This window comes from Octopus bimaculoides, chromosome 11 (genome assembly GCF_046866305.1).
Source record: "Octopus bimaculoides isolate indiv1 chromosome 11, ASM4686630v1, whole genome shotgun sequence".
Classification (NCBI taxonomy): domain Eukaryota; kingdom Metazoa; phylum Mollusca; class Cephalopoda; order Octopoda; family Octopodidae; genus Octopus; species Octopus bimaculoides.
Window position 1 is genome coordinate 61176802 of NC_142938.1, and position 15000 is coordinate 61191801.

Genomic DNA, 15000 nt, shown 5'->3' on the forward strand with positions numbered 1-15000 from the left:
GTATACTGTATGAATTCATAAATATGCGAACGGGAAACAAACAGAAAGTCCATAATTCTTCATCAGTTATCGACCAATGGTACTCTTCAGTTTGGCACCTTTAACGATAAGACTGAATGCTTCCCAAATGGCGGTACCCGAAAAAAAATGTTTTCTTGCTTAGAATTAGGGTCAAGAGCAAACAAAACGAAGCAAAACAAGCAAAACGACACAGTGTGTGCTTGAGGACGGTGGACGAGGACAAACACTCGAACAAAATACGGCCTTGTGGCCAAGAAGACGAGAATAGTGAGTAACGCTTAGAAAATGTTTTAAACGATGGAGAACGGAGAGACAGATTTTGTGACTGGTCAGCTAAGGGGCCTGTCTAAGAAAGGAAGAAAAAGACGGACTGGACGTTGGTCAGTGTGACAGCAGCTGGCAGAGGAGCAAGACAGCAGGGAGAGGGATGGACAGAGAAAAGAATGGGGATGTGGATGAAGGGGAAGGAGAAAGGCTAGGAATAGAAGAGGGTGAGAGAGTAGAAAGGCTAGAATAGAAGTGAGAGGGTGAGAGAATTTGTGACTTGTCAGCTCAGGGATTCCCTAAGAAAGGAAGAAATAGAGGAACCGGCTGCTGGCCATGTGGTAGTAGCAGGCAGAGGGGAAAGACAGAGAGGGCGCGACAGAGAAAAAAAAGGTGGATGTAGATGAAGGGGAGGGAGAAAGGCTAGGAATACAAGAGGGAGAGAGGCTAGGAGTACAAGAGAGAGAGAGAAGGAGTAAGTAGAAAGGCTAGAACAGAAGTGACAGGGTAAGAGAAAGAAAAGAGGAAAGAATGAAGGTAAGAGATACCCGGCGTTACTCGCAACTCAAATCCTACAATGTTTTTGATAGTAAGTTTCCTATATCATAAATAAAGCTAACTGCAAATTGTAATAAAATAGGTCGCTTACTGTAACAAAATTGTCGCAAATTATAACAAAATTGGTCGCCGGGTACCGTTGAAGCCAAGCGGTAACAGTTTGATACGAAGTCCTGAGAAGAACTTTAATGCGTTCTCAGATGGTATAACAATTACGGGTGAAGTAGCCCCGAAAAAGACTTTTTTGTCGTTCTCATAGCGGTAACAACTTGATAAGAAGCCCTGAAGAGGGCTGTAATGCGTTCTCAGGTGGTGTAACAGTCGTATGTAAAGTGGCCCTGAAAAGGGCCCTTTTTTTTCGTTTACACCGAAAGCAACGAAACTGTTGCTGTAAAATGTGAAACTCTGCGAAAACAGGTGACAAACTTAGATTCGACAAAGGAAAAAAAATATGATTGAGGAAAGTTAGTAACTTTGAAAGCATGACTACTTTAGCACTTACCAAGGCGAGCAAGGTTGCACTGGTGTAGTTCCAGCAAGTAATTCCTTCCCCTCCTTGGAACTTTCCAGGAAGTAATTCTTCTCTGCCTCCCCTTCCATGGAACTTTCCAGGAAATATTTTCTCCCCTTCCTCAGAACTTTCCAGGTAGTAATTCATCCCCCTCCTCCCCTTCCTTGAAACTTTCTATCTATCTATAGATAGATAGATAGATAGATTCAGTGAATATGGTACGTAAGTTTAAGCACCCTGTTTAAATGTAATTTCATTAAATTTCTATATCTTTGTGCAGCTGAAGATTGCTTTACATTGTATACAGCCTGATACCACGAAACGAATACAAGAGAAATAAAGCATTTGTCGATTGCTTAGCAGACCGAAACTTCGAAGTTACTGTCACCCTTCCTCTTGGAAAAGTCTAATAAATATGCATTCTGTAAAGGAAATCTTTTCTACTCAAGGCACAAGGCCCCAAATTTCTAGAGAGGGTGCCAGTCGATTAGATCGACCCCAGTACGCAACTGGTACTTAATTTATCGATCCCGAAAGGATGAAAGGCAAAGTCGACCTCGGCAGAATTTGAACTCAAAACGTAAAGACAGACGAAATACCACTACGCATTTTGCCCGTCGTGTTAATGTTTTTGCCAGCTCGCCGCTTTATTCCGTAAAGAAAATATAGAGTAATTCTTCTGTTTAATGTTAAACCTTGACACGCCGGAGAAAATGTTCAGTTGTTTTTCGTCCGTTCTGAGTTCAAATACTACCGATGTCCACTTTGCCTTCCACCCTTTAATCTTGTACCACCAAATTCCAGGCATTATGTCTATAGTAAGTAGAATGGACTATAACTCGACATGAAAACAAACATTAATATATATGTATGTGTGTCGTGTGCATATATACCTATCTGCTGTTCATTCAATTCCCAGCAGATCATTTAAAGAATTGGTCTTTCAAATATCTTCCATTTCTGATAGTGAATTTAAAAACAAAGATGCCTTTATCTCACGAAATTGCAACCGTTACATTCGTTTTTATGACTGTACAACTATTTATCAAACGATTTCATGCATTTTAGTAACACATGTATATTTATTTGTAAGTTTGTTCGCTTTTATTTTCTTGTATATCATATGATTACCATTCCGACACTCAATTTATCATATGAATACCCGCTTTATGACAACAAATATTTAGATTATCACATCAATATCCGATTTATCACACCAACTGTCAGATTGTCGTGTTAATAATTGATCTATCTCATCGATAACTATTTGTCGTGTTGCTTGATTTGCGATGATAGTGGCGGTATACAGATGAAGGAAGAAACAGAAGAGGGTAGAAAGAAAGGAAGAAAGAAAAGAAAGAAAACAAAAAAGAAAGAAAGAAGAGAAATAGACGGGATGAAAAGTAAACAGAGATAAAGATAAATATACCGTAATGGAAAGAAAGAAATAGTGAATATGTAAGAGGAGGAAGATAAAAGAATGGGTTGTTGGCTTAGAAATTATCGAAGACAGTAATCTAAGGATGGTATCCTGTAAAGAGTGAAGCGTTCTATAAGACAGGAATCTTTTCTATTATTCTGGTTATCAGTGAGAAAAACTGTCAAATTACTCGCTCTGCGAGGACATCAATGCTGGGAGGCCACGTACGTAACTGTAAATGTGTGAAATACATCTTGTAAAGAATGACAAAATCGTGCAGCTTGTTAGAAATAAAATAAGAATATTGCTCAATGTTAAATCATTTATGTATGTAATGTTTCTAATAGGAATGAAAGAAAGAATTGTGTAAACAGTTCGTGGAACAATTCTCCGAAAGGACAGTAAATTTATAAGATACAATATTTTTACTGATTTCAGCCAGGTATGTAACCATACCCATTCTGTCATTATTATCTCCGCCTTAGCGAAGGCAGATGTATTGTTTTTAGTCGTGTTTGTTTGTTTGTCCGTGGACAAGATATCTCAAGAACTGCTGGATGGATTCGGATGGAACTTTCAGGGATGTTTGACCTCGTGACTGGTGCGAACTTATTTTTTATTTAAGCACTCAGGCTTATACACAGAGGTAACAGCACAAGAACAGCCAGAACATCACAGTGGGGACAAAAAACACAAAACGAAACGAATGAAGGATGAACAATAATAATGCAGATGAAATGGCTGCATGCTCCCCTCTCGCAAGCAGTATCATTTAAATGTTTTAGTTAAACGTTTTTATCATCTTTTTCTCTTCATTTTTGATTTATGCACCTGTGTTACGATCATTAGAGATTCAAATATTTACTTACTCTTCTTCACCATTTTATTTATTTGGTACGTTAATATTTTAGTAAGTTTAAGGATTTAATATTGTAAAGACACGACGATTTTTATACGATTAATAATATAAATATTTTAATTAATTAAATTAATAATAGTATTTTAGCTTAATTCATAAATGGAAATTTCCGAGGATAAGCTACTTCCTGGACAGTTTCAAGGATAGGACATGCTGGAAAATCCGGAAAGCATCCTGGAAAGTTCCGAGGACTTCCTGGAAAGTTCCAAAGGCTTCCTTGAAGGATACAAGAATTTCCTGGAAGTTCCGAGAATCAACTACTTCCTAGAACATTCAGAGGACTTCCTGGAAAGTTCAAAGGTTCAACTAGAAAGTTCCTGGAAAGTTAGGATTTCCTGGAAAGTTCCGAGGCTGAACTACTTCCTGGAGAGATCCGAGGATAGTTCTTCCTGAAAAATTTCGAGGACTTCCTGAAAAGATCCAATGGCTTCATAGAAAGTTCGGGTAGTTCATGGACAGTTCCAAGGATGAACTACTTCCTGTAAAGTTCCGAGGATTCGACGTCCAGGAAAATTCCGAGGATTGGACTTCCTGAAAAATTCCGAGGATGGGACATCCTGGAAAATTCCGAGGATGGGACATCCTGGAAAATCCCGAGGAAACTTCCTGGAAACTTCGGAGAATTTCCTGAACATTCCGAGGATATGGTAGGTGCTCACTGGAAAATTTCGAGAACTTCCTGGAAAATTCCAAGGATTTCATGGATAGTTCCGAAGATGGAATATGCACTTTCGGAAAAATTCTGAAAACTTCCTGGAAATTCCAAGGATTTCCTGGAAAATCCTGAGGGTTTTATGGAAAATTCCGAGGATTTCAAGGAAAATTCCGATGATTGGAAATGTACTTTCGGGAAAATTCTGAGAACTTCCTGGAAAATTCCGAGGATTTCATGGGGAGTTCCGGGGATTTCATGGAATGTTCCGACGAAGTGATAGGTACTTCCTGGATAATTCCGGGGACTTCCTGGACAATTCCGAGGATTTCATGGAAAGTTCCAACGATGGGATATGTACTTCCGGAAAAATTCTGAGAATTTCCTTAAAGTTCCGAGGTTTTTTATGGAAAGTTTCGAGGACGGGATATGTACTTCCGAGAAAATTCTGAGAACTTCCTGGAAAACTCTGAGGATTTCATGGATAGTTCCGAGGATAGGATATGTAATTCTGGGAAAATTCTGAGAAGTTCCTGTAAAGTTCCGAGGATTGCATGGAATGTTCCGAGGATTTAAGAACAACTTCCTGGTTATTTTAAGCGGCTTCAATTTCCTGTCAAACTCTCTTTTGAAAAGGCAATGAATAAGGCACAGGGTCAATCTTTGCAAATGGTTGGTTTAAATCTCACAGATCAAGTGTTTTCCCATGGTCAACATTACGTTGGATGCTCCCGTGTTGGCAGGCCACAAAATCTATACATTTGTGCATCAGAAGGCAAAACGAGAAACGTTGCATACAAAGAAGCCCTCCACTGAAAAGACGGCATTTCTTCACACCTTCCAAATCACCCCAGTCATCTGCCGCCTCAAAAGCTTCGTACTTGTCGTGCCAGCCAAATGTAAGTCAATGACACAATTTCACTCATTCACTCCATCTCTCTTTCTCACCCTCTTTCTCTCTCATATACACACACACACACGCACACACACACACACACACGCACGTCCATTTCATATATCTTTCAATTTCTGCTCTCTGCAAATAAAATTTTTACGGATACAACTGCGTACAAAAATTGGGATTAATGTATAATTTCTTTCTATGTTCATAATAAAATAAATGTTTTAATGATTATACAGAAGTCCAATAGAATAGCTCTCAGAAACAGACTACGTACAAATTCTTTCTTCACAACTCCTGAAGCCATTTTCTGACAGGGGGTGATGAAATCTTCATACACCTAGAGGCTCCAATCGAAACAGGGGACCCGAAATGATAGGCCGGGTTTAGCAGCTAATATATATATATTATTACCTTTGAGGTTTTTTATTCCCACGCTGGCCACAAGATAAGATCGGTATTTTAAATACCGATCTTATCCTTATTTATATAGATAGATAGATTCATAGATAGATATACATATATACGCATTCATCAGATCAGACATACACGCACGCGCGCACACATTCATACATACAGATATATATATGCGAGTATGCATATGTATCTCTCTCTCTCTCACTCACGTACTCTCTCAGGTCCTCATAATCTATTACTGGCAACAAGTCGTTGAACTCCACACGTACTCCTGTTAGGTCTATCCTATTTCTGAGCCATCCTCTTAGTCTAGCACATCTCTCCTTGTCAATTACAATTGCCTTGGTACTCTCTGGATAGTATTCTATTGTTAGCTTCACTCTTATTATCGACTTCATTTTCGTTATTTTCTTTTCAGTCTCCGTGCTTTTCGTATAAGTCACCATATGTCATTTATTTTTCGGTTCTTTTAGAGTTAATTGTTCCTGTAGTCCCATTTTGTTTTCGACGTTGGCCTCCCTTGTTGATATTATTGGAATCTCATATCGTGTCTCTTCCTGTTTATTTTCCTTCCTTTTCTTTAACGGATTCTTTGGCGGAGAGTTCACGTCTTTCTTCCTTTTTATTTCTATTTACCACCGTATAATTCCTCCTCCACTTTCTCCGGATACTTCTCACTTACTGGAACCGTTACTTCAGCACTCTGCTCCCGCTCGGTACCCTGCTGCTGCTGTTCCTCTACACCTTTAACGTCTTTCTGGGGACACCTCGCTCTCATGTGTCCTCTTACTCCACACTGGTAAGAAGTTGGAGGTGTTCCCTCCACCACTACTCTTAATCTCACTTTCTCCGGCAGTATCACCTCCTCCGCTCTCGTGTAAGTCTTGTAAACTGATTACCACCTCGAGGCCGTATACCCAGTAGTTTACCTCCTTCGTTCTCGTTACTTTTAAAACTTTCGCTTCCTCCTCCATATTATACATAATGGCTGCCACCAGCTACACCTCCTCAATCTCCGGGGGTACTCTGCCAATCCTTACCCTGGCCACTCGTTTGCCACAGTAAGTTGGTACAGTAAGTACCCACTGTGGTGTCCTCAGCGCCACAGTGGAGTGCTTTATCGCTTCTTGTTCGCTCACGAACCTTACCTCTACTGTGCCGTACTTTTTCCCTCTGGTGTAGAATGTTGTGAGGCTTTTTACCTCCTTCAAACACTCCTCAATGACTTCCACAGTAGCTATTTCAATTCGTTTCGTTGCCATGAACAGCTTTCTACATACTACTGTCCGCTTAGTTACACTCGCTGTCAAATTTTCCGGCGGTGTCAACCTCAAACTTGTTCCATCCTTCTCAATAAGTCTGTTGATCTCCTTCAACTTCCCTTACTCCATCTTCACCTCTCGAACCTGTAACACGTCTGCAGTTAAGCTTCTTGCAGTGGCTGAAGCATAGCTGCCGGCTGAAAATGGTTCGCACTCCATTCTTTTTTCTTCTATTTCACCCATAAACGGAGAAGAAAATAAATATAATTTCACAGGCAAAAAAACAGCAACTAACAATTCAACACTGAGGTTCAACAATTAGGTTCACCCTTACGGGAGACCTTCAACAAATAATTAACAATGTGACTCACGTCTAACAGGGATCAAAAGTGATTAAATCGGACAGCAGAAAAAACTGGTGTGAACTGATTAGATTTGGGGATCGATTTCGGCACCGGACAAGGATTTGGGTTAGAATTAATGTTGAGATGCTGTTAAGTTTAGCCATTCGTAGTTATAGGGGTGCAATCTTGTAAAAAAGAAAATTAAACCAAAAATGACTGATTACCCCTTCAAAATCGCATACTTCTATCATGTGAGACTGCCTTCGAACATACTATGACTATTGGGTAATACGGAGTAGTATAAGAGTAAGGTTGTGACATATTCAAAAAACAAGGAAACAGAAAAAAATTCTAAAATTTAAGCATATTATAAGAGTAAAGTTACCCACAGATGTGTACTCTGAAAATGTGAAGGCCATTGTGGTCGATAAGGACACATACAGGAAACTAAAAGACATGTGCAGAGAAAAGATTGACACGCCCGGAGTAGCGGTGGCGTTCGACGAGCTGCCACCAGTAATCGAACACATGAACTTGGAGCCGTTTATGAGATATTAAAAAAAAAAAGAGTAAAATTGTCTTGGAAAAAAGGAACAAAAAAGAAGGAAAAAAGGGTTTTGTGTTATAAATATATATTTTTAAAAAAAAAGAAAGAAAAAAACAGATAAGTAAGAAAAAAACAATAGAAAAGTAAACGATGGTAAATAGAAATAATGTATATAAATGTTCAAATGGTACTGCATGGTAATGGGGCCCATGCAGCCATTTCATTTTTTCATTATATAACATCTCATTGTCATTAGTTTTATCTCCTCATTGTAATGTTGTGTCTCTCCCCCTCCGTGTTGTGGCCGGAAGTACCAAATAAAGAAATTAGTATAAGAGTAAGGGGAGGAGGAAAATTAAAAAATATTACTATTTATAGCAAGGCAAAGAGCAACGTTATTGCATTTCTTGTTTACTCTCCGAATAAATCAGATGTTATTGAGTAATTACGTAACTTGTTAGTGTCTCCTGTTTTGAACGATACAGAAGCAGGGCTACAGCAATGGTAAGTTTGATACCGTTTTGTTCCAGTCTATTACTCTACAAAATTAAAGGGAATCAAGTTTTGAATACAATAACATTCACATTTAGAGAATGTGTTGTTCAAATTTATTTGTTTGAATTTTAAATATATATTTATATATCTTCAAATGTTACTAGGAATTTTTTTAACGATGAATTCAACATGTCTTAAAGTGACCTGTGAGATATAGCCAAAAGTAGTCGCAGCAGCATCCTATTCTACATGAGCAACACCGAAACGTATAAACAACTCTAAATATTTAAGAAAACCTATGATTTTAGTTTTTTTTTTTTTAATCAACGACAATGTGTCTTGAGCTGCTGCTGCCAAATAACGACCAGAAAAATTTGCAGAAAAATTATCGAAACTTAGAACGAAGAACTATAGTAGTCTGCCTGTTCATTCAAAACATTATTACTTTTCTATTCACATCTCGTACTCGCATATAACCCATAAACATTTTTCTTGTCTCCACAGAATCGTATTTAGAACTACATAATTTAAAGAAAAATCTTATATTTATTTTTGAATTTGATAATTTTTTTTTTTCTTCGATTTTTACTAATATATTCTTCATTCACTTTACTTAGTCGGTTTTTGTGGACCTGCAATATTCACTGGATAGAAGGTTTCCTTGTCTGCTGTATAGCTTTTACTCTGAATGGATCCTTGGTTCCCGTGCTATCAAAATCTGTAATTTTAACTTAAATAAATGGCTGACGATTTCGGAATCTTTTGAAACTTAGGTAATCTCCAGGAAGACCAATGGTCAACCTTCATTATTAATTTGGAAACCCTCTAATTAGATACATTTCATTTGATGGGTATCTACAGGACTACTATTAAACCCATTTCCAAGGTCGACCCAAAGTTTTGCTGGAAGGTACCTCCTCAAAATATCGTGGGATGATGGAGAAATGAGAAATTGAGCAGCAAACTTACACTGCATGAAGGTTGTTTAAAATATTTGTGTGCTCAATAGTTAGATTGAATTTATGGATATCTTGTGTTACGATTTAGTTCTCGGAAAAGCGGTTCCTTGGTTCTTTCAATTCCCTAAAGAACTATTTCCATGTTTATTTTTTGTTTTTCTTTAACTCCATAATCCGAAGGTTTGTTAACGAAAACTTATGTTCAAAAGCGTTCCAGTCTATTTTCCCCTTTAGATTTAGATTTCGTGATACAATGCAGCGATTTTCGTAAATCGATAGCGTAAGATATGAAAGAATTAGACAATTTCTGACTGGCATCCCACCTGGCAATGCGCCCTGTTTGGCTCGATTACCCCTTTTATCCTATTTCTTTAGTTTCTAATAAAATAATGCTATTATAAAACACTTCTTTTTCAGAGAGAATGTATCAGCATTCACGTTGGACAAGCTGGAGTCCAAATTGGTAACGCTTGTTGGGAGCTCTATTGTCTTGAACATGGTATTCAGCCAAATGGTCAGGTATCATTTGAAGAGTCTTCTGGTGCTAATGATTCGTCTAGCACGTTCTTTCATGAGTTAGGCTCTGGAAAACGTGTCCCCAGAGCCACATTTATTGATTTAGAACCCTCAGTTGTTGGTAAGTGTAAACGTTTCATAATTGTTTTTAGAGTAAATTAAACAACGAATTGACAGATCACGCATTTAATGTTCTGGTTAATCAATCTTCTGTATTTTCCTGTATTGGAAAAATTTCAAAGATTTGTGTCGAGATGAAGCAGTGGTTCGTTTTTGTTGTCCCCAAACGCCGCTAGAAAATTTAATTTTTTTAGATATTGAGGAAATATTTCAAAATTGTGCTCTATAACGAAACTGGTTGCAGTAGTAAAATGCTTCTCAAATCGGTTAAATGTGACTAGACTAGTGAAATTCTGTAAATGTATCCCTTATTTGAATATAAATGTTAGAAATATATTAAGGAATTAAGTCCATACATGAAATTTATCTATGGACTTGGTTTTTTTTATTCAATTGAACAGCTGATAAAGCAAATTATACGAAAATATGTTTTAGTAATCTCTACATTTTATGCTTTTCTGACCATCTTTCAATAATATTGATATTGCCGGTTTAATATGCTTATTACTCAATATTTTCCAGATCAAGTACGCGTTGGAAAATACAGCCGCTTATTTCACCCGGATCAACTCATCAGTGGTAAAGAGGACGCAGCCAATAATTATGCCAGGGGTCACTATACTATTGGCAAGGAAATCGCTGATTTGGTTTGTGACCAAATTCATAAACTAACTGAACAATGCTCTAGCCTCCAAGGCTTCTTGATTTTTCATAGCTTCGGTGGCGGCACTGGTTCTGGTTTTACATCTCTATTAATAGAGCGTCTGAGTATTCACTTTGGTAAAAAGACAAAGCTCCAATTTTCAGTCTACCCAGCACCACGAATTTCTACAGCTGTAGTAGAACCGTACAATTCCGTCTTGACCTCTCATAGCACTCTAGAGCATTGTGATTGCGCTTTTATGGTCGACAATGAAGCAATTTATGATATCTGTAAAAAGTATTTAGGCGTTGGGTATCCAACATATATGAACCTTAATCGTCCCATTGCTCAAGTAGTGAGTTCTATTACTGCTTCTCTAAGGTTTTATGGGTCCCTTAATGTTGATTTAAACGAGTTTCAAACCAACCTGGTACCTTATCCACGTATTCATTTCCCATTGATTACGTATGCACCAATACTATCTGTTGAGAAAGCGTTCCATGAACAGTTAATCGTTTCTGAAATAACAAACGCGTGCTTTGAAACCGGTAATCAGATGGTTAAATGTGACCCTCATCGTGGAAAATACATGGCTTGCTGTCTGTTGTACCGAGGCGATGTGGTCTCGAAAGATGTTAACGCTGCTATTGCAGCAATTAAGAAGAAAAAATCCATCAAGTTTGTGGATTGGTGCCCAACAGGGTTTAAAGTTGGTATCAATTACCAACCCCCGACCGTTGTCCCTGGAGGAGATATGGCCAAGGTCCAACGGGCCGTGTGTATGCTGAGCAATACGACAGCTATTGCTGAAGCTTGGGCCCGTCTGAATTATAAATTTGACTTGATGTATGCCAAGCGAGCTTTTATTCATTGGTATGTTAGTGAAGGTATGGAGGAAGGTGAGTTTTCGGAAGCGCGCGAAGATATGGCTGCGCTGGAGAAAGATTACGAAGAAATTGCTATTGACACAGCGGAAACAGAAGATGAGGTCGAAGAATATTGAATATTATATATAAAACTTTATTGCAAATCGATTGAGATGTATATTATACACATGTGAATGTGTTGCTCCACTATTAAACTAACGAATCATTTTGAGATATTAAAATCGCATTGTTTTCCTGTTTTATGTTGCATATTCGAAATAAAGACATTTTTAAAACTTTTTTCGAATTTATTTGAAACATTAGCAAGACATAAGAATTTTTTTTTTTTTTTTTTTTTTTTTTTCGTATCTAATTCATGAAACGTTTTGTATCAGAAGCAGTCGCATGCCTTATAGATAAAATTTAGATTTAGGGGATATTTTCTGTTAGGAAATGTTAATTATTTTTGGTACAACAACACCAGGTTTAAGGGGTGGGGTAAATCAATTAAGTCAACTCCAGTAGCCCAACTACTACTGATGTTATAAACCGTGAACGGCGAATTCGTTCTCAGGTGAATTTGAACTCTGAGCGTAAAGGACGAAATGCAGGCTAGCGATTCTGCCGCATCACTACGTTTTTTAATGCCAACAACGACAATGCCCCTACAATTATGTATTTCCCTCACAGCAAAAGTTACGAAGTGTATCGTAAGCAGCTTTTGAAATATCCGTTGATCCTTTGTTAGATTAATGTTTAGCGAAGCTATGTATGTTGCATTTCATGTTTGATATTCAGAAAACTCTTTCGAAAATAATCGGCCATTTCTCGTTACAGACAAAGGAAATCATGAAATTAGAATGAAAATATGTTTTGTTACCAATAAAGTTAAACTGAGTTTTAAGGGTATTAATGATATATATCCGCTCTCATGCCTGTATTTTGCACAACAGAAAAGCTACCTAATTTAATTACTGAACGTTAAGACTCAAGGATACATGAGAAAAAATACGCACACAAAAAAAAATTGTCTTAGGATGTTTCTGACGCAATGGATGGTAGTGGTGTTAATTATTGTTTACAGTATTCAGATTGCATGATACTGCGTCTTGCGTATATTGAAAAGATGCAGAAATAAACTATGCACTGGTTTCTGTTGTTTAAGACGACTGCTTGCTGCTGGAATAAAACGGAAAAATTGAAATAAAACTTTCATAATACTAATTCTGGATGTTCTCAAAAAACTTCTTTATAAATCATTTAGTGCCGTACTTCGTGTGTTCGCCTGTGGATATATTTGATATCTTTTTGTGGGTGATCTCGAAGCACAAGAAGCTATGAACAGCGATTAAATAGTTTGAAAAAAGCGTTTGGCTAGAAAAAAGTCGATTGCTGCTCGTTAAGAATGGCCATTAATTGCATTAATTCATATTGTATAAATAAATAACCGCGTCAGATTAAGGCGAGGAGGGGTTGACTTCCACTGAAAAAAATAGTGATTGATTATTAAAGTAAATCGGCGACCTGGAAGAATCGTTAGCACGTCGATAATATGACTGGAGTAATTTCTTCCGGTTCTTTACATTCTGCGTTCAAATTCCAACGAGGCCAACTTTGCTTTTCATTTCAAGGTGGATAAAATAAAGTACCAGTCGAGCACTGGAGTCGATGTAATCGATTGCCCCTCTGCTCAAAGTTGCTGGCCTTGTGCAAAATTTAGAAAATTATATAATAAACGCCAATTACAAGCAAAAACGAGAAACGTCGTCAGGGGATGTATTTCTTTACTCTGTTCCAAAATAGTTCTGATTAAGGTCACTTAATATTGAACATCTCAGCAGTAAATTCATTCATAAATTTGAGTCCTGGTATTCTTTGTATCATGAATGTTGAATCGCAATGAGACACCTTCTGTATTTACATCACAATATATTTACGCAAACATTTTAGCACACCCTACAACGTCAGAGGTTTATATAATGCGTGCTTGTATATAGACGGCGGACCAAAGTTCATGCCCCAAAACATGACATTTTATTTATTTTACATTATTACTACTATTATTAGTGGAGGCGCAATGGCCCAGTGGTTAGGGCAGCGGACTCGCGGTCATAGGATCGCGGTGAGTGTTTATTGAGCGAAAACACCTAAAGTTCCACGAGGCTCCAGCAGGGGATGGTGGCGAACCCTGCTGTACTCTTTCACCACAACTTTCTCTCATTCTTTCTTCCTGTTTCTGTTGTACCTGTATTTCAAAGGGCCAGCCATGTCACACTGTGCCACGCTGAATCTCCCCGAGAACTACGTTAAAGTGTACACGTGTCTGTGGAGTGCTCAGCCACTTGCACGTTAATTTCACGAGCAGGCTGTTCTGTTGATCGGATCAACTGGAACCATCGACGTCGTAAGCGACGGAGTGCCAACTATTATTATTTACTAAGGTAGAGAGCTGGTAATAATCGTTAACATGCTGGGCAAAATGCTTAGCAGTATTTCGTCCGTCTTTACGTTTTGAGTTCAAATTCCGCCAAGATCGACTTTACCTCCCATTATTTCGGGCTCGATAAATTAAGTACCAGTAAAACATTGGAGTCGAGTCCCCTCCCGCAAAGTTTCAGGGCTCGTGCCTATAGTACAAAGGATTAATTTTTTTATTATTTATTTTGCTCATCTTGTACAAGTATGTGAGCAATCATCATTGTTTTTATTCCATTTAATTTTAGGAAGATTGAAACATATATATATATATATATATATATATATATATATATATATATATATATATATATATATATATATATATATATATATATATATCTGTGTACACTTGTATACAAAGATATATCTGTATCTAAGTATATATCAGCCACTGATAGACATATATGTATAGTACGTGGCTGTGTGGTAAGTAGCTTGCGTCCCAGCCCCATGGTTTCGGGTCCAGTCCCACTGCGTGCCACCTTGGGCAATTGTCTTCTGCTATAGCTTCGGGCAGACCAAAACCTTGTGAGGAGATTTGGTAGACGGAAACTGAAAGAAGTTCATCGTGTGTGTATATATATATATGTATATGTATGTATATATTTATGTGTGTCTTTGTGTCTGTGTTTGTCTCCCCTCCCCCACCATTGCTTGACAACCGATGTTGGTGTGTTTATATCCATGCAACTTAGCGGTTCCGCGAAAGAGACCGATAGAATGAGTACTAGGCTTACAAAGAATAAGTCTTGGAGTCGATTCCTTCGTCTAAAATGCCTTTTGAGGCGGTGCTTCAGCATGGCTGCAGTCAAATGACTGACACAAATAAAAGAATAAAAGAATAGTATACACGCAATATAATTCCATCTTCGGGCATGAATTAATACAGACGTATTTCCTGATGTTCTGATGTTTCGTTACATATTTAAGAGCAACAACAGCAGCGACAACAGGGATGAAGAAAAGCTGAGATAGAAAAGGAAAGGAGACGAGAAGAGAAAATGAGATGAGAGAGACGAAAGAGAAAGAAAACGTTTGGGAAAGACTATTCTAGACGCATGGGAAGGGGTCCATCTCTTCCCCGGATGCCGAGAGATACACAAGCGC

General features: G+C 38.0%; 1 protein-coding gene across 1 annotated transcript; it reads left to right on the forward strand.

Moving 5' to 3' along the window:
* Positions 1-8048: 8048 nt before the first annotated feature.
* On the forward strand, positions 8049-11714 carry LOC106882963 (tubulin alpha-1C chain). Its single transcript, XM_014933814.3, has 3 exons — positions 8049-8320; positions 9688-9907; positions 10429-11714. Exons 1-3 carry the CDS (start codon positions 8318-8320, stop codon positions 11550-11552), a joined length of 1347 nt encoding a protein of 448 aa, XP_014789300.1. The 5' UTR covers positions 8049-8317; the 3' UTR covers positions 11553-11714.
* Positions 11715-15000: the final 3286 nt, after the last annotated feature.

Bases quoted from the DNA above. Each gene is read 5' to 3' on its own strand.
- LOC106882963 (XM_014933814.3), top strand. The intron at 9,908-10,428 runs GTAAGTGTAAAC...AATATTTTCCAG, and splicing joins TTTAGAACCCTCAGTTGTTG to ATCAAGTACGCGTTGGAAAA.